This window comes from Nannobrachium achirus, assembly GCF_963921795.1.
Source record: "Nannobrachium achirus genome assembly, chromosome: 13".
Taxonomy (NCBI): Eukaryota; Metazoa; Chordata; class Actinopteri; order Myctophiformes; family Myctophidae; genus Nannobrachium; species Nannobrachium achirus.
Genome location: NC_137833.1, coordinates 58,456,379 through 58,481,421, shown reverse-complemented (window position 1 = coordinate 58,481,421; position 25,043 = coordinate 58,456,379). Strand labels below are relative to the sequence as shown.

The following is a 25,043-nucleotide window of genomic DNA, read 5'->3' as shown; positions in this document are numbered from 1 at the left end:
TCATTTGTTTATGTTTGGAACACAGTTCTTATATGACGCAATATGAAACAAGTCTATGGGAATTCAGAATGAGGGGGGAAAAAAACGTGAACCAGGTAGGATGTGTAAATGACGTCAAACTTTGCAGCTCTATTACCGAATGTCAGGTCTCCAGGCCTTCTTCAGAATATGACACTGATTTAGTACGACACCATGGCATATTAGGAGTCCACTGGTACTAGTGGTCCTCAAATGTTTCATTTTCAAGGACCCCCATAACTCTGAGAGTGTACAAATGATTTGTACACTCTCAACAGTTACAGACCTGTACTGATCAGTCAGAGCTAGCTGGCTCTTTTCACTCAATTTGTATTTGTATGCATGTGGCAAAAATTAAATTTGTACAAAAATGTCTCCTGAGACAGAGAGTCAGACAAACAGACAGACAGAGAGAGAGACTGACAGAGATGTAGACAGGTAGAGGTGAAATGGAGGAGCGATCGTGGTCTAGGGTTAAGACATCCTACCTCTAGTCGCCTGAAGCCTGATTTAAACTTTGTCGTACCGAAAATAGCAGATCTGCAAGCTCACAACGCTTGTATATCGGGCTATTTCCGATCATGAAACACATCAGTTTTACTGTCTGGTTGAGTCTGCTGTCTATTCTGCTTCACTCCCCACCCAAAATATACAACCAACGTTTTATTTTAATTTTTTAAATGTACAATGTTTTACAATCATTCTTCTGGAGAAACGAAGTGTGTGTGTGTGTGTGTGTGTGTGTGTGTGTGTGTGTGTGTGTGTGTGTGTGTGTGTGTGTGTGTGTGTTTGAGCGCCCATTCCTCCAGGTTTTTGTTTAGTTTTTCATTCATACGCTTCAGAGATCCACAGGATATCCTGTGAGGTCAGATCCTGTTTGCTAAAAAAAAAACACGACTGAGATGAGATCTCATTGGAGCAGGCGATCCGCGGCCCCTCCCCCTCCGCCTCTCCACAATGTTCCACACCCTGCAGTTTGTCCGCTGTGCCACCAGGGCGGAGACAGAGAGTGAGAGAGAGTGAGAGAAATCCACTTGCTCCGGGATGAACACCTTAATGCATGTGTGTGTGTGTGTGTGTGTGTGTGTGTGTGTGTGTGTGTGTGTGTGTGTGTGTGTGTGTGTGTGTGTGTGTGTTTAGGGAAGGAGAAGGCGGAGCCATCTATTCATCTCATCCAATCAGGTGACTTGTCTTTGTCGCCTGCAAGGCGGAGCCTAACGTTGGTGATGTTCGCTACGGTGGGGATCCGAGGAGAGCTCAACGGTAGTTCAGTGATTCTCAACTTTTCTTTTTTTTTTTTTTCATTTCAAGGACCTCCCAGTTTGATACGCGTTAGGCCACGCCTCCGCCACGGACCCCCCGTTTGATACCAGTCTTTATCTCCAGGACCCCCGATCTCTGCTGTGTTTGTTTAACCCTGAGTGTACAAATGGAGACTGCATAACCATGTATGTACACTCTCAGAGTTACAGACGCTTTAAAGGTCCATCTTGACCGTTGGTGGCCCGACGTTGAGAAACCTAAGCACTCCTCCCTCCACTCCGTAGGAAGTTTTTTTATAGGCGAAAGGATCCCACTTCTGACACCACCTCCATTTTACAGAAAATAAATCCGTGTCTGAAGATTCTCCCCTTTTAACCACCAGAACCGCCCTGGATGCCCAACGCATTTTGAAAACCAATGTTCAAGCTCCCCCTGGTGGCGACCGGCCCAGCGCCGTACCCGTTCCCCCCCCCCCCCCCCCCATTGTGGGTCCTCGTTCATTATTCCTGACACCCCCGTAAGAGTCACGTTCCTGCCCCGGCTTAACCTGGGTCCAGAGCGCTGGGTTCTGGGGGTCCATGTTCTGGCCCCCCCGGGTTTTATCTGTGTTCTTGTCTTGTGTTCTGGTACCCGGGGTACGGGGGGTTCTGTCTTGTGTTCTAGGTACCCCGGGGCTACGGAGGGTATCTTGGAGGGTCCGGGCTGCGGTCCTCAGCTCCAGCTGGTGCTCTGCAGCTCCTCGCGGAGCCAGGAGGGCAGCGGCTGACCCAGGCGGTTCAGCAGACGCAGCAGCTCCATGTTGTGCTCGCGGTAGTGCTCCGCCAGGAAGGCACGCGTCTAGACGTGCAGGATGGACAGACAGACAGACAGACAGACGGACACGCACACAGACAGACATACAGAAGGACAGACAGAACAAAAGACAGACAATTGATTACATGCTGTATGCTGGTTGTGAAAAGAACAGAAATTGTGGGATTGATCATCATTGAAAAAATAAAAATAAAAACAATCCCCATCACACTAACTTAGACTAATAAATACTAGCTATGAGCTCCCCATGAATCAATCAACTCTAACCATGAATTGATTCAGGCACGTGCAGACATAGACATCAAAGGGGGCTTGAGAAGCGTATTAAACAATATGTAATGCCTCAAGTCTTACAACTCCAAGTGCTCATCTGGGTGGGGGGGTCCCCAGTTCAAATGATTATTTTTCAACCAGGTTGAGAACCACTGCTCTAGGCTACTGAGTTGTAGGGCAGGCTTGTTGTGGCTTTTCGTGACCAGTGATATAGCAATTGTAACTTTAGCACGACTATTATTCAGTTTGTGGAGTTATTTTTTCAGTAAATTCATAGTGTTAATTCAAAATGAAATATTCCTCTAAATCTGTGTAGAAATGTATGAAATATTTTGCCGGTGCCGGCTTAAGGTGCCCTTTTCAAATCCAAGCCCCTGCTCCTCCAATTTTCTCTGCACGTGCCTGAATTAGAAGGATACTCATGAATCAATGGATGCATGTTAACAGACCAATGGCTGCAGCCATGTCAACAATACTACTCGTGAATAAACGGAGCAACCGCTCAACACAGCGTGGACGCAGGCCTACCTCAGGGGTTAGGGTTATAAATAAAGATGATTATATTATTAGTGTGGTTGCTGTAGGCAACACACTATTGTATTTGGTCAGAGTTGTTTGCCAGCAAAGTGTTTTGTAATCTTTTTGAGTGATTTTATCGGGGTTGTAAGGCTGAATATCATGGACATTGTAATGCTCAATGTAATGTCCAATTAGACACGATTGGCCATGCTTCGCTTGACATCAAAATATAGAATTTGTTGTTAACTTTCATCTGACCTCTGATTGGACAATAGGATGTCCAATTAGTAGGGGTGTAATGTAACAATACATTTTAACAACAATAGGCATCACGATACATGGTTGACGATACCATACATAGACGACATTGGTTCAGTCATGGCCATACGATACGATTCAAAATCGACAAAGTAACTATTTAGCAAAGAAATTAAATATGTGTGAAACGTGTCAATAGTGAATGTTTTTAATTAATAGAAACATCTTTGATTATGGATATAAATAATTAAACACTGATTCTCTAGCAAATACATGGACATTATATTTCAACACATATGGACAAACCCACACCTTGACATGAACACAGAGATTACACACATTTATCGATAGACCAAGAGTAGCTAAATGGAACGGACAAGTAATTAAACCCCTCTATTTCATTTTCCTTCTTAAAATTGCTAAATACAAAGCACACATACTTAGTCTTCATACAATCAATTATTTGCACTGCAAAACTACTCAATACCGATTATGTGCATTGTAAAACGATATCGATATGATACAAAGCCAAACCGGTACGATACATGCTTTTGCTATCGATATCATTCGATATAGCAGATCATTGCAAATTAAAACATTTTTTTTTATTCAGTTACTATATTGTTAACCCATTTAGGCCTGAACACAATATGACGCAATATTTTATGCTTTAAATATTAAAAAATAGCAGATATACAAGCTCAGAGCGCGGCACCGAGTGCCGCGCTGCGAGCTTGTAGATCTGCTATTTTTGAAAAATCGTGAAAATTAGAATTTTGACCCGATTCTATAAGTGTCTTTTGAATCCTTCTCAAGTTTTTATTGAAAAACCTATGTTTCTATGTCAGCAATGTGGCCAGCCATCGTCAAAGAAAAGGTCCTTTTCACCTAACTGGAGCTCAGTTAGTCTGTTCTTGAGACACTACTATGTCAGTGGTTCTCAAACCTTTTCATGTGAAGGACCCCCAAAATGATATGTATTTGGCCACGGACCCCCATCTCAAAATATCTAGTTCCCGGGACCCCCCAGAAGCAAATTTTGGGTTACAAACGTTTGCTTTGAAAATACATATATTCAAAGATTTGCACACATTTTCACGACTTTTTCAAAAATAGCAGATCTACAAGCTCGCAGCGCGGCACCTGGTTAAAGCATTCAATAATTCTAGGCCTAAATGGGTTAAACCCCTACCAATTAGACAGGAGTGTCATCACAATATGTAATATAAATATAAGACAGATTTCAAGATGGGAATGTTCTATTCTATTAAACCCATGGATTACAAGTGTGCAAATGGAGACTATAGTGTGCTTGGACCTCCTCACGTCACTGCGACCACACTTTTTATCTTTGGAGTTCTTATTATTCTTACCTCAGGGGTCATCTCGGGGTACTTCCTGCCCTTGCTTTTCCCCAGACATTTGGGTCTTCCTCCTTCCACCCTCTGACACCAGAAACCTTTACTTTCATCATACCTGCAACGCACAAACACACCTGTCATTTAACATGCATCGAAACACATTTGTATACGAGAGAAATGAAAACACACTGCTTATTTTGGGGGTCGCGGCCTGAAAAGGTTGAGAAACACTGCTGTAGATCCACAGATCGTAGGATGTTCTCGTAGTGAGACGTTCAAGTGGGGTGACAGCAGAGGTTTTCTGTGGAATGACGAGGATATCTAGGATCTTTGGTGACACTCAAATGAGAGTCGTTTATGTTTATTCAACTTTATGATCACAGATAAGCTAAAAACACAAATCTAGAATCCACTATCATTTAAGAGCCTGCACATGTATGGGATTGGTGATTTCTTGTATCTCTCAGTTTTGCATGTTGGAGTGTCCAGGTCGTCTCCATTCCTTGTTTGGCGACCAGAGATCTCCTTCCTGAGGGGGGGGGGGGGGTGGCCAGTTTCTGAAGTCCAGACACAGTTGGGTGCACCTCTCTGCTAGGGTGCACAATGTGAGGGTGCGGAGAGCCTCGGTGTGTTTGGCTGCAGTTACGAATTGGGTGGTGTTGCTGGCTCTAGTTAAGGATGGAGGTGGGGCCACTGGGTGTTGTTAGAGATGGGTGGTGGTGCTACTCACGTCAGAGTTTGGGTGTAGTTAAAGATGGTGGTGGTGCTACTCACGTCAGAGTTTGGGTGTAGTTAAAGATGGGTGTCACTCCCAGGAAGCGTTGGATTCCCTCCATCACCAGAGCTGGGTTGGAGCGCAGGAGAGCTCCATCCACTATGTGCAGCTACACACACACACACACACACACACACACACACACACACACACACACACACACACACACACACACACACACACACACACACACACACACACACACACACACACACAGAAGTTAGGCATTTAGCAGACACTTTTAATCCAAAGCGACTTACAATAGCAATATACAAAAGCAAGATAATCAGGTCAGTACATCAACGGCAATACAACAAATGCATAGGAATATCAATCTAGAAAAACAATAACATAGGTAGACCACGCACCTAAACAGTACATTTTTTTTCTCCTAAAACCTAAAAATGCTATCTAGCTTCATGTGTGGTCATCGAGGGAAAGGGAGTGTTACAGTAGTGCACGCACACACACACACACACACACACACACACACACACACACACACACACACACACACACACACACACACACACACACACACACACACACAGACAGACAGACAGACAAAGTTGAGTGGTTACATCTGCAACCATTTAATACTAAACCATTCAATACTGAACTATTCTAATGATTCTAATCATCAGTGTCTCTAGTCAGGGTTAATATTTTAATAAACCTCCAGTAGAGGGCCCCCCCGATCCACATTGAATCACTGCATTGGATGTACCAGCAGTGTTAGCTGACAAAAACTCTACAAGCCTGCACTAATGAACAGCATGTGTTGTGTTGTGTTGTGTTGTGTTGTGTTGTATTGCGTTGCGTTGGCTCGGTGTGTAGTGTCATAGCTCTCTCTCCAGATGTGGAGTATTGTATTGTGTAGTGCAGGGGTTCCCAAACTTATTTGTCTCAGGGCACCCCATAAATATTTTTTTTAATCCGAGGCACCCCTACATTATAATTTTCACCCCCAGTACCTTATATTTATAGCATATCGTCGTTGTCGGGTGGAAACCTTGTATGTCCAAAACCGTTCGTTTTGTAAAATCATCTATAAAATGTACTAAACTAGTGAAATCAGCAGATCTACAAGCACACATGCCTCGCAACGCGAGGCGTTGTGTGCTTGTAAATCGGCTGTTTTCACTAGTTTTGTGCGACAGTCTTTTATGATGAAGCAGGGCTTTGCTTTACCAAAAGACGTACACAAACTTGGAGATACGAGGTTTCTGCCCGACAGTGACGATATTTTAGTGATTATGTTGCGAAGAAAACCCTGAGATAATAGCCATTTTGGTTAGAACTGACTGAAAATAACTTTGTGCTTCAAGTGTCCAAATAAATTCCAAATATCAAATGATCTCGCGGCACCCCTGGACTGCCGTCACGGCACCCCAGGGTGCCCTGTCACCCACTTTGAAAACCCCTGGTGTAGTGTGGTGTATTGTCTGTTACCTGGCTCGGTGTCAGGGACGTGCAGAGAATGTTAGAGAGGCAGGGGCTGAACTTTTTAAAAGGGCACTTTTGGTGAGAATAACGCGGGTTGTGAGCTTGGAGGTCGGCTATTTTCGGTGCTTGATACCACACTGAACTAAGCATGGATGTCTACACCGAGAGGGCAATTCTTATTCTTTCAACATAAGATGCTGCATTCAAGTTCAGGAGAGTTTGGACAAGGCTATTCTCTTGAATGCTGCCTTCAGGTATGGCATGGAAAGAGGGGGCATTTGCATTTCTTTCACCATAGTAAAAACTGTATTCATGGTCTGGAGAGGGCACCTTTTTACAGATAGATAAAAGGGCAGGGGCTCAAGCCCCCTTTGATGTCAATGTGTGCACGTGTCACCTGGCAGGGTGTGTAGTATTGCATTGTGTAGTGTAGTGTATTGTGTGTATTGTGTCTTTTTTGTATGAGTTTTGCAACCCATTTTCTCACCCAGTGCCAACTACCTAACCTGTAGTCCTGGTTTCCGCTCTCCCCCTGCCGCACCAGGGGAATTGGGGAGCACCTGGCTGACTAGGGGGAGGTAGTATAGAAACCAGGACTACTGCATGTTTTTGTGAGGGCATCTACCCTAGGAGACACGGGGAGAACATGCACACTCCACACAGAAAGGCCCTATCGCCAACCCCACCTAGGGTGTGGGCGCTGATGATGCGGAGGGAGGAACACGCCCCCAGCGCCCACAGCGTCCCCCGGCGGGAATTGAACCCAGGACCTTCTAACTGTGAGGCGAAGCGATAACCAATGTGCCACCGTGCCCCCTCTGTGTATTGTCTATTAGGTGTGTAGTATTGTGTTACCTGGCTGGCTGGGTGTGTAGTGTAGTGTATTGTCTGTTAGGTGGCTGGGTGTGTAATGTAATGTATTGTCTATTAGGTGTGTAGTGGTGTGTTACCTGGCTGGGTGTGTAGTGTCGTAGCCATCGCTCCAGGTGTGTAGCGTATGCTCCAGGTTTCAGGCAGCGTCTCTGCAGGGTCAGGATGTCCCTCTGGCCTGTAGGGGGCGCCGTCACCACAGTGTGGAAGCTGTTGTTGAGGGCTGCCGGGTCCTGGTGCGCCCTCTGGTGCTGAACGATGGAACGACAGGACAGACACAGAAACAAACAAATACAAAGATGTAAAACAGGGTGTTTTAGGGAAGGGAGAAGAGTCTGGGACGTGTGGAGCGTTGTCCAGGGTGTTTTAGGGAAGGGAGAAGAGTCTGGGACGTGTGGAGCGTTGTCCAGGGTGTTTTAGGGAAGGGAGAAGAGTCTGGGACGTGTGGAGCGTTGTCCAGGGTGTTTTAGGGAAGGGAGAAGAGTCTGGGACGTGTGGAGCGTTGTCCAGGGTGTTTTAGAGCAGTATTTCCCAACTTCTTCTGCCAGGGCCCAGGGCACACTTTGCATAGCCAAAAGAGCCCAGGGCAAACCTAGATAATATGGTGTGTGTGGCTATTTTCAAAATGTTTGCCTTTTCTAATATTATTTTACAATTTGGCACACTGGTTGAGAAACATTAGTTTAGAGAAGGGAGAATAGTCTAGGATGTGTGGAGCGTTGTCCAGGGTGTTTTAGGGAAGGGAGAAGAGTCTGGGACGTGTGGAGCGTTGTCCAGGGGGTTTTAGGGAAGGGAGAATTGTCTGGGACGTGTGGAGCGTTGTCCAGGGTGTTTTAGGGAAGGGAAAAGAGTCTATGCCGTGTGGAGCATTGTTCAGGGTGTTTTAGGGAAGGGAGAAAAGTCTAGGATGTGTGGAGCGTTGTTCAGGGTGTTTTAGGGAAGGGAGAAGAGTCTAGGACGTGTGGAGCATTGTTCAGGGTGTTTTAGGGAAGGGAGAAGAGTCTAGGGTGTGTGGAGCGTTGTTCAGGGTGTTTTAGGGGAAGGGAGAAGAGTCTAGGACGTGTGGAGCATTGTTCAGGGTGTTTTAGGGAAGGGAGAAGAGTCTAGGATGTGTGGAGCGTTGTCCAGGGTGTTTTAGGGAAGGGAGAATAGTCTAGGATGTGTGGAGCGTTGTCCAGGGTGTTTTAGTGAAAGGAAAAAGAGTCTATGACGTGTGGAGAGTGTTTTAGGGAAGGGGTCAGAGAACATTGTTGTGCTAGCTGATCTAAGTGAGCGGGGAGGGCTGCAGGGTTGGATAAACACATCAATATGCGTACATAAATACATAGAGACACGCAGTAAGTGGAACGTTAAAAGCTACAGGGGATTCCATCATCTTTAACCCATTCAGAACGGGTACACATTTTGTGTATAATTATTTTATGCTTTAACTATTGAAAAATAGCAGATATACAAGCTCACAGCACGGCACCGAGTGCCGCGCTGCGAGCTTGTAGATCTGCTATTTTTTTTTATCGTGAAAATTTGACCCGATTCTATAAGTGCCTTTTGAATCCTTCTTAAGGTTTTTGGAAAAACCCATGTTTCTATGTCAGCAATCTGGCTTGCCATCGTCAAAGAAAAGGTCCTTTTCACTTAACTGGAGCTCAGTTAGTCTGTTCTTGAGAGACTACTATGTCAGTGGTTCTCAAACCTTTTCATGTGAAGGACCCCCAAAATGATATTTATTTTGCAACGGACCCCCATCTCAAAATATTTAGTTCTAGGAAGTTCCCAGAAGCAACATTTGAGTTACAAACGTTCGCTTTGAAAATACATATATTCAAAGATTTGCACACATTTACACAACTTTTTTGCAAAAATAGCAGATCTACAAGCTCACAGCGCGGCACTCGGTGCCGCCTCGGTGCCGCACTGTGAGCTTGTATATCTGCTATTTTTCACTGGTTAAAGCATTCAATAATTCTAGGCCTGAATGGGTTAATGGTGTTTGTTAGCGCTACATAATTATGTTCAAGTCAGCCCGACGCGAGCACAGAGGACAGGAAACGCTCGCGTCGTCGCTTCCTGCTGAGACGGACCTAAAACCCAGCATCCTTTGATGTTCCCACTAACGGTAATGTGACAGAGTGACGTCCTGTGAGCAGGGGTGTCACACCACATTCTGGGCCCTGGGTACAAGGATTCACTCACATTTTGTGCTTTAACTATTGAAAAATAGCAGATTTACAAGCTCACAGCGTGGCACCAAGTGCCGCGCTGTGAGCTTGTAGATCTGCTTTTTTTTCTGAAAAAAGCTGAATATTTCAAATCCTTCTAAGGTTTTTTGAAAAACCTGTTTCTATGTCAGTGGTGCTCAAACCATTTCGTGTGAAGGACCCCCAAAATGATATGTATTTGGCCACGGACCCCCATCTCAATATATTTAGTTCCAGGGACCCCCCAGAAGCAAAATCGGAGTTACAAATGTTCGCTTAAAAAGTACATATATTCAAAGATTTGCACACGTTTTCACGACTTTTCAAAAATAGCAGATCTACAAGCTTGCAGCGAAGCACTCGGTGCCACGCTGTGAGCTTGGATATCTGGTATGTTTCAATAGCTAAAGCCCCTCCACCTTGGGCCCTAGTAACTCAGTCCCACTTTTCCCCCCCTAGTGACGCCCCTGCCTGTGAGGATGACTCACCGTCACTTATGAGCTACCAGTGGCGTTTGGCTGGGAAACCAAGAGAATATAAATACACACAATCCTAAGCTCCTTTCAACATGCCTACAGGGTCGAAGGATCTTGTGCGTTTCGTAATGCTAATTTGCAGCGTGCGTGCGTGTGTGTGATTTGTCATACTCTACTCCCTGATCAAACCGTTTGTGGTTCGTGTCTTTAGTAATTATATTTGGTCAAAACCATGGTTAAAATGCATATTGTTTATTATGATTCAAACTCCATTTTAGCCGTGATGATAGATTAATTGAAAACACCCATTCTTTTTTTTTCCTAATACGCGAGCTGGCTGTGTTTTTTTCGATAACTTTTTGTATCATTTTCCCAAAAATTATTAAAACACGTCCAGCTCACGTATTAGGAGGACCGTATGAGTCACCAGAAAAAAGAACGGGTGTTTTCAATGAATCTATCATGGTTTAAATGGAGTTTGAAGTTACAATGGGTTTGTATAGGAAAGGGCCGTGTCTGATCAAATCAATATTAAATATCTAAATACTGAATCAAGCAACTCAAAATCTGTCCAGGGTGTTCCCAGAAGCCTGATTAGACGATAAAATGACCAAACGTTTTTTTGTGAAAGTGAAATATCCATTTATGTACAAAATGTAAATACTCTCACGGTGCCATGGCATTGGTCCGACATCTCATTGTTCCTATGTCCCATTAGTCTGAATCTGGTGAATGTTAACCTGGTGAAAATACTATGCCTAAACCTAAACCTAACCCTAACCTCAGTAAAACTATGCCTAAACCTAACCCTAACCTCAGTAAAACTATGCCTAAACCTAACCCTTACCACAGTAAAACTATGCCTAAACCTAACCTCAGTAAAACTATGCCTAAACCTAAACCTAATCCCAGTAAAACTATGCCTAAACCTAACCCTTACCTCAGTAAAACTATGCCTAAACCTAACCCTAAAACCGAACCCTAACTAAATTAGGACTAATGAGATGTAGGACTAATGAGATGTAGGACTAATGAGATGTAGGACTAATGAGATGTAGGACTCAGTCCTCGGTCTCACCTGGTACCAGGAGTAGGCTCTGTCAGAGGGGTTGATGAGCACGGCCAGGACCTTGGCTCGGGGCAGCAGCGCGGCGGCCCTCTTGGGAGCCACCTCCGTGTCAAAGTAGTTGGCGCTCTTCTCGAACATGAAGTCTGTGCTGACGTTGGAGGGGAAGGGGAAGAAGTCCATGTACCTGCAGGAGCACAGTGTCATTGATTGAATACTTTATTACACTGTTTCCCAAACAGTGGGTTGGGAGTGGGACCCATTTTTGGTGGTCATGAGTGAATATCCCATTTTTTGTCATTAACTCTTTTAATCCCCCAGACGTAGATTGGAGAGAGTCATTCATTAGGCCTATTTGTCGGCGACGAAGGTGGACGAGAAAGGCATTTTTGGTTATAAAACAACGCAAAAACATAGTTTTTGCTGAAATCAAAACCAGGGTTTCGTTTGTAACCTATGATTGCGTCCAGCGGCGGATCATAGTGGCTGAACCGGAACCGGAAGTGCACGATCGGTTCCGGGTCACCTTTGTTATTATTCTGGTTAGATCCTATTATAAATATAAACACATATCTCCTCAGCCGTAAGTCGTAGCTTCATTCCAAAAAAAGATGGGAGGAGCGTGGGAAGACAGCTTGCTAATTGTTACAAGCACATGCATGGATCATGCAGTTGACGTGTGCTATTTGCTACTTGTGTTTGCATGGGTGGATAGAGTTTAGCTATGGTGGGTTACGTGTCACCCAGCCCATAGAATACAAAGGAACGGATAGACGTGTAGACAGCGCTCTCTTGTGGTTGTGAAAAAAACACCAAAATAGGCTGGCATTAAATGTGTTGATTACTTGTGCCAGCAGAGTGCGCAAGTACTACGTTTGGTGTTTCTGTCGCATATCTGTCTGTGTTACGCCCGTAGCCAATCAAGGCGCAAGTTGGCACCTCGACAGAGTGCAGTTTAGTTATTATTCTTTTTAAAGGAGTTTCTAAAGATTTCCACAAAAAAAGGTTAAAAATGTCATGAGAGTGGACGAGTGGAGAGCCAGGTAACACAGCTGGACCTGTCGACCGTGACCTGGTTAGTGTCCATGTGAACAAATAAACACCTGAAGGTCTCAATGCTCAAAACTCACAAAGAGGTTTATTCCCCCCGAGGCTGTCAGAGCTGAACCAAGACCAAAACACACTGCATTACAGTTCTACCAAACCTGTTTGTTCGCGACAGAATGTCTTATTTAACTTTTGTTTTTTGGGGACAAAACTCATTTGAACATGTTGGACATACTGGACTGTACTTCTACATATCCAGTTGCTAAGACCAAAGACTAAAGACCTTCATGGTCTGTACTATACTCCCACTGCTGCTAAAAACGATTTACCCTCAATGTATGTTCACATTATCAGCCTTTTATGAAGACAGAAACACTGCCTACAGCGCTTTTTTCTGGTGAAAATAAAAATAAAAAAAGACAATTTTAAACCCAAGTTTTAAACTGGACAGTAGACGTGAAAGTAATCAGGGCTGAACAAACTGTATGGCATATTTATCACTTGGAATGTATAGATCTTTTATATAGCCCAGCACTGAGCATGTGGGAGTGACACATAAAGCCAGTGAAATCACTTGCTGTCGCTTTTCAGATACATCTGCAGTCGTTAACGTACCAGTCGATGCCGTTGTCGTAGTTTGGACCGCTGAAGAACTGGATCTCCTCGAAGGTGACGGGGCTGGGGAAGGAGGCGGTGATGGCTGGGTGGAGGCTGAGGAAGGAGTGGAGCGCCGTGGTGCCTGTCGGGATGGAGTTATGGAGTATAACACACATTACACTGTTATCAGGGCTGTCACCGTTATGACGTTTTACATGACGAATAATTGTCACTCAAATAATGGTTAATGCGATTAGCGATTTAATTGTGTTTTTGTCGTTGACAATTACATTTCTGTTTGGCTTGTAGGCTTTGAAGTTGCATATGGTAGATATGAACATAACCTAAATACACAAAGAAATTACTGACATAATTTGACAACTTTATACTTAAAAAAGAACATCGATAGTGGAAATAGCCGATCTACAAGCTCACAACGCGTCGCGCTGCAACGCGTTGTGAGCTTGTAGATCTGCTATTTCCACTATTTTTTACTTTAAAAAATATATGAAAATTTTTCAACATGGAAACGATTATGAAAAATAATCGTGATTATGTCAAATAATTGCGATTAGACGATTATGTAATAATTGTGACTAGGGCTGTCCTCGACTCGGGATTTTTGGAATCGATTCGAATCGAGGGGTTCATTCCGACGCGTCGACGAATCGTTTTATAGTCTACTTTGTGTAAAAAATAAAAAATAAAGTTTTGCTTTAAACGTCCACATCAACACAACACAATAATACATTAAGATGAATTGAATGCACGGTGTTTTCGGTGATATCGGTGCGCGAGCACAAACATTATCTGCATAGCAATGTACAACACACCGTTAAAACAAATAAAACATCTCCGCTGATCAACTCTGCCCCGTCTCGGCAGCATCCACTGCCGTGCAGTAAAGATGAGACATTCGCGAACGATTCCGCTCTCTTGAACGGCTCTTTTAAATGAACGATGGGATCCAGTCCGCAGTCGCGGGACACAGAGCACTGACAGAGTAATGAGTCGGTGTCGAGAACGGATTCATTTCAGAAACGGATCATAAATAGCTGGAGGCACAGCTCCCAGCTAGAGCCCTCAGTGTGGACATGTCATGGACGCAAACACAGCGAAACAAACTACAAACATCATCATGGATTACTTACAACACTGGAACAATTCAGAAGCACTTTAATTAGAAAATGTAACTAGTAGCCTACACTTGTGTATGTTAATTTGACTTTAGTAGATTGTTTAATTACTTCGTGGACGTGCGTGTGTGCTGTGGCAGGTTATTTAATATGGGATTTTGACAGCGTGCTTCTCCTCTTAAGTACGGAACACCGTCCCGGCTCCGAATGTTTTAACGAAGCGGCGGTTCTGGCCGTTCCGTCTCACTTTCACCCCTACGCTGGTGCGAGACAATAAATAACTGTTCGCCAATTGCTACATCTCTCAATTGGAAGTACATGACACCAGTCTAGCAGCAGTGCACCGCAGTATAGTAGGTTAACTGGTGATATAAAAAATATATATATATTTTCGACTCCTCGATTCCCGGGGCTTAAAACGACGCGTCGATTCGTCGATTTTTAGAGGACAGGCCTAATTGTGACAGCCCTAACTCTTATTGCACTGGACAGTCAGACAGACACAGAGACACAGACAGACAAACCGACAGAGACAGACAGACCGTAACAGACGGAGAGACAGACAGTAACAGAAAGACAGAAAGAGAGACAGACAGACAGAAAGACAAAGTAAAGATCGTTGCACACTGCTGCATTTTTTCGGACGAATATAGGAGCGAATTTCGAAGCACGTGTTTTTCTTTCTTTTTTTTTTCAGACCATGGTCGATTTCTTTACGACTTTTGCAGCTGTCGCCACTGGGTCGCTGCTTTCTCGCTCTCTCCCCTCTCTCTCCTTGGCCTGAAAAACGTTGTTGCGGATTTTGAAAACGCAATGAAAAAACACCAATGTGCAACCACCTTAACAGACAAACAGACAGTAACAGACAGACAGAAGCAGGTCTCACCAGTTTTCTGGGGTCCTACGACCAGGAACTTGGGCAGCCTGTCGCACGTCTTCTCCTTGGACCAGATGTCTTTGTGTCGCTTGTCGTGACACGGGTTCTGAAAAACAACCGCAAACCATGACGTCACTTAGTTCATGGAAACGTATTCTACATTGACAACACACTGTCTCACTGTCTCCTCTCTATCGGGTGGAAACGCCATATGTCCAAAACTGTTACTTTTCAGTTTGTAGCAGATCTACAAACTCAAAATGCGTCGCTTCACGCCACGCTCAGAGCTTGTGGATCTGCTACTTTAGATGCTTTTGTGTGACGCTGTAGTATGATCAAGTACTGTAGGCGTTAAATTTACGGGGGGAAAAAAAACACAAAAAGTTACCTTTTCAGGCCGCAACCCCCAAAATATTCATATTTTAACTGGGGACCCCACCACCCTGACCAGCACTAAGAGTTGAGGAATTACATTTTGTATAACAGATCTATTCTGAAAATAGACAATCTACATGCTCACAACGGTGTTGTGAACATTGTCAATTTTCAAAATTTCTGCCTCAAATTTGACAATTTGGCCAATGTTTAATTTGACATATTAGAATTATTAAAAAAGTCCTTAAATTGTCACTTTAGAAATGTGCATATATGCTCTATACACTTAAGCTTTATGTCGGTTATGTCTACTATTGAGTGAGGAAACAATGTTGCACATCATCTGGGGACCCACCAAAATAATTTTGGAGACCCCCCTGGGGGGAACCACTGAGTATGGAGATAAGAGGTTTCAGCCCGACAACAACGCTATGTATAAATACACATAGTGTAGTCTGACCTGCCACAGGGGGTCTCTCTCCTCGGGGAAGATCTGGAAGTATCTGTCGGCCAGCTGGACGGGGGGCAGCGTCTGCAGCCTCAGGTGGGTCCAGCACTGGACGAACTTCACCAGGGACTCGAAGGTGTAGAGACCCAGCCGGTCGTTGCCGTAGTTGGACAGGTGGGTCATGAAGATGCTGATCTGGAGACCAACCAGGGAAGAAACCAGTTCAAAAAGAGGTTTTTATAGGGTGCTTCTATTTTAATCATTTGTATGTTTAAAGTGTTTACATTTGTCTTGTCTTGTTGTCATTATATTATTTGAGTTTCCAATAGCGTAAACCTAAAACTGTGTCAGTATGACCTAAACTGAGTTCATCAACTTTGACATGAGATCATTGCAACCATGAGCTACCTGGTAAAGACAGATAAGTACAGGGCTCTTTTCTCTATAACAAAGTCTCTCTCTCCCTCCTTTGAGGGGAGTGTCTTAATTCCTGTATGAAAACTGTTGTTTTTCTCTGTATGTCTCAGAATGCATTCTCTGAATAAACCAACGTACTGAATTTCATATAACTCTCCTGATATTTGGCTTCCCGTCGTTTACTTATCAAAAATAACTCTTTTCATTCTAAGGTTAAAGGATCCTATTTATCACCAGTGGAGACCAACCAGATCAACGAGCATTCTAACCAGTGGAGACCACAATGGAGAAACCATGAAACATTCTTTCTTATCCGATCCTGATTTTGGACAATCCTAACTGATTCCCGAAGTGTTCCCCCATATTTTGTAAAAAAAAAAAAAAAATTGAAAAACCTCGATTTAATTGAAGTTTCTATTTGAGAACATTCAACTTACTGTATAGTACATTTGCAACTGGACCAAGACAAGTCTTCTAGCTTGCCAAAATATAATTATGCCAAAAATGTATAAATACAGTTTATTGTTAATTAAAATTAATTAATAAACACGTAGTGTAACTAACCCTAAACCTCACGACCTAAGCCGTATTCAAGAATGTTAAAAAAGCAACCTGCTATTTATTATAGATCTGCTCGTATTGAAAGAAAATATGTAAAACCATTGAAAATGTGCTCCTGTAATGACTTTAGGCCCAAGACGGGGACACGTCGGCAGCATAACTGACGACGCCGTTGTGTGACGACGACGTCGTCAAAGGGAGCCAAATAATTGGTGATATTTCAGCGTGTCTGTATTTAATCCATTTAGACCAGGTACGCATTATTGCATATTATTATTTTATGCTTTAACTATTGAAAAACAGCAGATATACAAGCTTACAGGCTGCAAGCTTGTAGATCTGCTATTTTTGAAAAATCGTGAACATTTGAATTTTGACCAGATTTTGACCCGATTCTATAAGTGTCTTTAGAATCCTTCTAAGATTTTTTGAAAAACGTATGTTTCTATGTCAGTGGTGCTCAAACCCTTTCTTGTCAAGGACCCCTAGAATTATATGTATTTGACTGCCGACCCCGTCTCAAAATCAGGGACCCCCCAGAAGCAAATATTTCAGTTACAAATGTTCACTTTAAAAATGAGATATTCAAAGATTTGCAAAAAATTTACATGATTTTTCAAAAATAGCAGATATACAAGCTCACAGCGCGGCACGCTAAAGCATTCAATAATTCTAAGCCTCAAATGGCTTAAAAGAAGAAGAGCTTCTCTAACAGATGGGCAGAGGAGAAGGGATGTTTGCTCCGCTCCGAGCCAATCAATCCAGGTAATGGCTCGTAACGATCTCGTTAGGAACACGGGGAGATGGAGACGGTCGATGGACGACCGCTCCTGCACGTCTTTTGTTTTGGCTGAAGGGGGTGTAATCTATCCTCTGAGGGATAGATTACTATAGGGCTAGAGGTTCTCACACATTATTATTTTTGTGCCGGGGAGCCCCAACGATGGTATTTACAATCTGATCCATGCTCAGACCTGCAACAATCAAAGTCACTGGATTGGTTTAAAGATGGGGGCTCGGGGGACGATTCATTTTCACTCAAATAATTGCGATTAACTATTTAATTGTGTTTTTGTCGTTTACAATTACATTTCTGTTTGGCTTTTAGGCTTTGAAGTTGCACATGGCAGATATGACACATAACCTAAATATACAAAGAAATGACTGACATTATTTGACAACTTTATACTTGAAAAAGATGTAGTTGTAGATCTGCTATTTCCACTATTTTTTAAATGTTTGAACATATATAAACATTTTTCAACATGTAAACGATCATGACGATTATCACAAAATAATTGCGATTATGTCAAATAATTGCGATTAGACGATTATGTAATAATTGTGACAGCCCTATGTGTGTGCGTGTGCGTGCGTGCGTGCGTGTGCGTGCGTACAGGGTTTAGCAGCACGGTGAGGAACAGCTCTCCTCCTCTGATGCTCTTGTCCAGCTCCTTGGACCCTCCTGGGTATTCATTGTAGAAGATGGTGTGAGTGAACAGGCCACACGTCTGCCTGGGCAGCACCTATGATACAACATAGAGAGGTTAGAACTGACCCCAGACCTGTCTGGGTAACACCTATGACAGCGGTTCCCCCACCCTGACCAGCACTAAGAGTTGAGGCATTACATTTTGTATAACACGGTGAAAATAGCAGATCTACATGCTCACAACGCCTTGCGTTGCGAGGCGTTGTGAGCATGTTTCAATAGAGCATGTTTTTTAAGGGAAAAATCTATTATTATCGATATAAGTAAACACTGTGATTCTTTAGCAAATACATGGACATTATATTACAACACCCGCACCTTGACATGAACACAGAGATTACACACATTTATCGATAGACCAAGTAGCGATATGGAATGGAAAAGTAATTAGACCCCTCTTTTTCATTTTCCCTCTTAAAAATTGCCAAATAAAAGGCACAAATACTTAGTTTCCATACAATCGATTATTTGCATTGCGAAACGATTCGATACCGATTATTTGGACTGTAAAACGATACGATACGATATACAAAGCCAAACGGTAACATATTTGCTTTTGCATATCGATATAGTAGATCATTGCAAATTAAAATACATTTTTAGATTCAGTTACTACTATCGTTAAACCCCTAGTAACGATTGTGTCACGGGCATGTGCGTACCGTACCTGTATGCCGCTGTGGATGAAACCGCGGCGGTAGCGCGCGGGCCGGAGGTGGGGGTACTCCTCCGTGCTGGTCACCTTGATGCCCCACACCGACTTCCAGGCCTCGTACAGCTGGCTGTGCACCGGGTAGACCCCCGAGTGGTGGGGGGCCACCGCGTACCCCATGTCTGTGGGGATGCCGTGCTCCTGAGGGGGGGGGGCACACGGAGGAGGAGGGAAACTGGGTGTTAATCCATTTAGGCCTAGAATTATTGAATGCTTTAACCAGTGAAAAATAGCAGATCTACAAGCTCACAGTGCGGCTGCGAGCTTGTAGATCTGCTATTTTTGAAAAAAGTCGTGAAAATGTGTGCAAATCTTTGAATATATGTAGTTTTAAAGTGAATGTCTCACGTAACTCAAATTTTGCTTCTGGGTGGTCCCTGGAACTAAATATTTTGAGATGGGGGTCCGTGGCCAAATAAATATCAGTTTGGGGGTCCTTCACATGAAAAGGTTTGAGAACCACTGACATAGTGGGTCTCTCGAGTGAAAAGGACCTTTTCTTTGACGATGGCTGGCCAGATTGCTGACATAGAAACATAGGTTTTTCAAAAAACCTTAGAAGGATTCAAAAGACACTTATAGAATCGGGTCAGAATTCTAATTTTCACGATTTTTCAAAAATAGCAGATCTACAAGCTCGCAGAGCGGCACTCGGTGCCGCGCTGTGAGCTTGTATATCTGCTATTTTTCAATAGTTAAAGCATAAAATAATGATACACAAAATGTGTACCCGTTCTAAATGGGTTAACTAAAAACGAGTGGATCTAAAACATTTTTTCGTGTCAAGGACAGGCCAAATTGAAATGTACAGATCCTTCTGAAAAAAAATGTAATATTGTGTAAAAAAGCATTGCAGATGCCATAACAGCCCAAATCATAACTGACTTCGGAAACTTCCCACTGGACTGCAAGCTACTCTGACTTCAGAAGGTTGACATTTCTCTATTATAAATCCTTGTTTTGAGTGGTCTTGTGTAATACTGTAATGTTTTGAAATATGGACTTTTGATATTCATGAGCTGTATGCCATAATTATTCTTTTTAAAAAGATCTGGAATAATTCACTGAATGTCCAGTGTATAAAGGATATGTGAAAGTTTCAAGAAAATGTACTTTTCGAGAAGGATCTGTATTTGTCCACAAGGACCCCACCCATCTAAAAATGTTTTGTGCCAGGGAACCTCCAGAAGATAAGATTTAAAAAATAAATAAAAAAAATTCCAACATTTTTAACTACTTTTGCTGGGGAGCCCCTGGAAATAGTCCTTAAGGCTCTTTTCCACCGGCAGCGATAACGATGACGATAACGATTTAAAAAAGTGGGTTTTCAATTGAAGCGGATCGGCAGCATCCACCAAACACCGATAAAGACAACGATAGCCGACAACGACATTGTTAGGATCAACAACGATGTGGTTAAGATCACAGTGATATGGAACTGGGTCTCAGACAAACAGCTCGAGGTGCGCTCTGAGCGAGCGGCTGTTCATTGGCGCCTCTTCACATTGATGTCCGATAACTTTATCGGACATCAATATGAAGGCATAATTATCGCTGTGATATTTTATGGCTATCGTCATCGTTATCGCTGCCGGTGGAAAAGGGCCTTTAGTCTACTTGGCTAATTTTCTGACATTGATGAATCCTGACCCGATTGTAATAAACTTGAATGTAACGACGCAGGATGGATGAGGGTTTTAATGGGTCAAAGAAAAAGGATTATCGGCGAGGTGAGGAATAGCAAGGTTCAGAAAAATGTAGGCACAGAGATAGATACATGTACATGTAGATTAAATATATCGTCGTTGTCGGGTGGAAACCTTGTATGTCAAAAACCAGTTCGTTTTGTATTTATCATTTTAAAAAACGATCTAAACTAGCGAAAATAGCCGATCTACAAGCACACAACGCCTCGCACCGCGAGGCGTTGTGTGCTTGTAGATCTGCTATTTTCACTAGCTTTGTGCGACAGTCTTGTATGATGAAGCAGGGCTTTGCTTTACGAAAGAAAACATACACATTTGTAACTTGGAGATACAAGAGCCATGTTTCAATCCGAAGGGTTCGCACTACATAGTGCGCATTTCAAGGGCGATGAATAAAAACCCTGTTATTGTTTTGAGTCCACCAATTAAATTTAACTCACGGGGAAACAACCACACTTACACACAGCCCCATATGATAGGTGAACACGCACGCACGTGCACACATACACAAACACGTATAGACACGAGACAGAAAATGTGTTGCATATTATAAAAAAAAGTGAAACTTGTTTCTCATGGGCCTTTCAGTTCAGTGTTTCTCAAAGTGGATTCCAGGGACTTTATAATAAATAAATAAATACATAAATAAATAAATAAATAAAATAAAAATATGATTTTAGGGAGATACTAGCCTCGGAAACCCATGCTTCTTTTGGCGATAGGAAGAAAAAGAAGCCTGGGCGATCGCGTTATGATCACTGTTGGAGGAAGTGTAGAATTTCCCTAACCAATCAGAGTGCAGAGAGCGTCGCACCGAATGTGTTGACGTCATGACGCAGCAGCGTTCTCTGCGCTGAGCAGAGGAGCAGAGGGGGGTGGGGGGAGGAGAACACATGCTATTGGCCAGAGAATCGCGGAGAGATTCGCCGCGCCCGCCCATCTGCCTACACAAACTGGTCCATGTTAGGTTAGAGTGGGGAGATACAGACAAGAGGAAGAGGTGGGAGGGGGGGGGGGGGGGGGGGGGGGGTTGAGGGTACATGGTAATAGTCAATACAGTAGGTAACAGTATTGTTCAGCACTGTTCAGTTTTTATTATAACATAATACAGTTTTAGATAGATGACAGATTTAATTGAATTAATTAAATGTAAAATAGGGGTAGGACCTGATAAGCTTAGGCTTCCTTCCTACTCCTTTTCGATCAGTTATGTTGTTGAAGTTAGTATCATTATTCAAAATTATGTGCGTTAATTCGTGTTTTGCTTTTGTTGTTTTTTGTTTTAATTATTTTTAATGCATTATTATTATTATTATTGTTGTGTATTAATTTGCATTCTATTTTTGTCTTATTCATTCATTCATTCATTCATTCATTCATTTGTGGGTTCCTTTAGGGGGGTCTAAATTGACCCTGACAAGTCTGTAAACTCTAACAGCATACACATGGAACCAAATGGACCCGTTAGTTAAGGGGAAACCTTAAAATGTACAAGTTTGAGAAACACTGTTTCAGTTGACAGGCAGACTGCTTTAACAGCTCACAATGCCAGCAGGGGGCGACAAACCTCCACTGTAACACAGCGTTAGCGTGTAAGTCCTGAGTCACCAGTGTTTAAGTGTGGAACCCAGACAGATATATAGTCAGCAGTGCTTATGTGTGGTACAAAGACACGGACAACTAGTTACTGATCTGTTCCGCAACTCACTGCCGCTACTTCTGTCTAAGTAGAAGGTCAAATCATGGCTTTTAAAGGACAACTTTGTTTTTTTACAACAAGGGTTCACATTTTAGATTGTAATTAGAGAAAAGAAAAGATGAGTGTTAAAATGTTTTCCTATACTGCTTTCTATTGTTTTAGCAATGTGTATTTCAGTGGTTGGGGGCAAGTGGCTAAATATGCATTTTTAGACACAATAAGCCCTTATTTACCAAGATGCTCCAAGATCTTTCATGGGCAGATGTGACTTATTGGGGCTAGTAGTGTTACTGTAAATAGTAATAAAGAAATCGCCGGCTTATTGTGTCTACAAACGGCTAAATACATATTTAGCCGCGCATGCCGCCAACCGCTGAAATCAACATTGTTAAAATGGCTAAAACGATAGAAAGCAGTAAATGAAAACATTTTAACACTCATCTTTTCTTTTCTCTAATGACTATCTAAAATATGAACCCTTGTTGTAAAAAAACAAAATTGTCCTTCAACCATGATGCAGAATACGGCACAGTTGTTGTTGTTTCTATCCCAGACATTTCTGTGAGAAGCATATGACAGGTGGTTTTATTTTAATCATAAAGTTTACAATACTGTAAATCAATTCAGTTCAAAATCTAAATGTCAGGATGTTTAGTCAAGTCTGTTGGTGGCTTCTTGGATCAAAGTCTCTGTTTGACTGTCTGTGTCTGTGTGACCAAATGCTAATCTTTGGGTTGAACTTCCACACTGCAGTGTGTGTGTGTGTGTGTGTGTGTGTGTGTGTGTGTGTGTGTGTGTGTGTGTGTGTGCGTGCGTGCGTGCGTGCGTGCGTGCGTGCGTGCGTGCGTGCGTGCGTGCGTGCGTGCGTGCGTGCGTGCGTGCGTGCGTGCGTGCGTGCGTGTGCGCGCGCTTGCGTGTGTTCGTGCATAACACAAGCTCTGTATAATGGGGAGACCGAAATCTACAGAGGATGTGTGTGTGAGATGTGAATGTTAAGGGTGTGCATTCATTGTATCCATGTGAGGGATACAGTATATCGTCATTGTCGGGCAAAAACCTTGTATCTCCAAGTTTCAGATTTGTATGTTTTTTTTTTTTTGCAAAGCAAAGCCCTGCTTCATCACACAAGGCCGTCCACAAAAGTAGTGAAAACAGCCGATCTACAAGCAAACAACGCCTCGCGGTGCGAGGCGTTGTGTGCTTGTAGATCGGCTGTTTTCAGTTTTCTAGTTTCAATCATTTTTAAAATAATAAATGTAAAACGAATGGTTTTGGACATACTGTACAAGGTTTCCAACCAACAATGACGATATACAATGTGGAGAGTATTTCCGTAAGACTGTAGAAGAGGATGTCGCTGCAAACATGAGGCTGTCTGAAGGCTCATTAAATCCCTAACTCACACTGACAACAACACAACACCACAACACAAACGGGCACGTGCACACATAGACCTTGAGCCCCTGCCCTTTTACCAGTCTGTAAAAAGTGCCCTCTCCAGACCATGAATGCAGTTTTTACGATGGTGAAAGAATGCAAATGCCCTCTTTTCATGCCATACCTGAGAGCAGCATTCAAGCGAATCACCTTGTCCAAACTCTCCTGAACTTTTATGCAGCATCTTATGTTGAAATAATTGCCCTCTCTGAAACCCATGCTGTATACGGCACATTGCCTTTTTTATGCTTTAATGTGGTATCAAGTACTGAAAATAGCCGACCTCTAAGCTCACAACGCGCCGCGCTGCGACGCGTTGTGAGCTTGGAGGTCTGCTATTTTCAATATTTTCACCAAAAAGCCCTTTTGGATATTTCAGCCCCTGCCTCTCTAACATTCTCTGCACGTCCCTGAACCCAAACATATCATGTGTTGCTGTCGGGTAGAAACCTTGTATCGACTATTCATATTTCTCCTATATTTTTAAAGAGGTGGTGCCATAACTTTGTTCTTTTTCTGTTTGGTAAGTGTCTATGGAGTTAACGTTACTCATACATAGAGATACAGTTTGAAGATAACTACGTCAATATTTCCATATAGTGAAAACAATTACTCACACAGACCCTCCAGTGATGGTGTCACACACACACACACACACACACACACACACGCAACGCACGCACGCACGCACGGCAGCCTACCAGACTCTCTCTCATGTTGACAGCTTTCATAGAGGCAGTGTGTCATTGTCACCATGGAGGACACAGCATTACAGAGCAGGGAGGTCCAAGCTCCTTAACATTCACCACGCACGCACGCACGCACGCACGCACGCACACACACACACACACACACACACACACACACACACACACACACACACACACACACACACACACACACACACACACACACACACACACACACACACACACACACACACACACACACACACACACACACACACACACACACACACACACACACGTGCGCACACACACACCTGTACACATCCTTGGTCAGCTTCTCTACATCAACACATCATCTGGTTTGAATGGCTTCCTGCCGCAACAAACAGCATGAGGTCATGGGTTTGTCTGTGGTTCTATGGGTTTGTTTGTGGTTCTATGGGCTTGTCTGTGGTTCTATGGGTTTGTCTGTGGTTCTAAGGGTTTGTCGCTCTGACATCATGCTCTGATGTCA

The 25,043-nt window shown here is 43.2% G+C and overlaps 1 protein-coding gene across 1 annotated transcript in view; it reads right to left on the bottom strand.

Annotated features, from left to right (window-relative positions):
* Positions 1-1,056: 1,056 nt before the first annotated feature.
* The window catches only part of ndst2a (N-deacetylase/N-sulfotransferase (heparan glucosaminyl) 2a), a 62,321-nt gene continuing 38,334 nt past the window's right edge, over positions 1,057-25,043 (bottom strand). Inside the window, exons 5-14 of the mRNA XM_080739929.1 lie at positions 18,954-19,139; positions 18,192-18,320; positions 15,829-16,011; positions 15,003-15,099; positions 12,999-13,122; positions 11,349-11,523; positions 7,677-7,847; positions 5,280-5,389; positions 4,518-4,620; positions 1,057-2,118 (exon numbers count right to left, since the gene is read on the bottom strand). Coding sequence (XP_080596055.1) covers positions 1,993-2,118; positions 4,518-4,620; positions 5,280-5,389; positions 7,677-7,847; positions 11,349-11,523; positions 12,999-13,122; positions 15,003-15,099; positions 15,829-16,011; positions 18,192-18,320; positions 18,954-19,139 — 1,404 coding nt within the window. The 3' untranslated portion in view covers positions 1,057-1,992. The remainder of the gene's footprint in view (positions 2,119-4,517; positions 4,621-5,279; positions 5,390-7,676; positions 7,848-11,348; positions 11,524-12,998; positions 13,123-15,002; positions 15,100-15,828; positions 16,012-18,191; positions 18,321-18,953; positions 19,140-25,043) is intronic.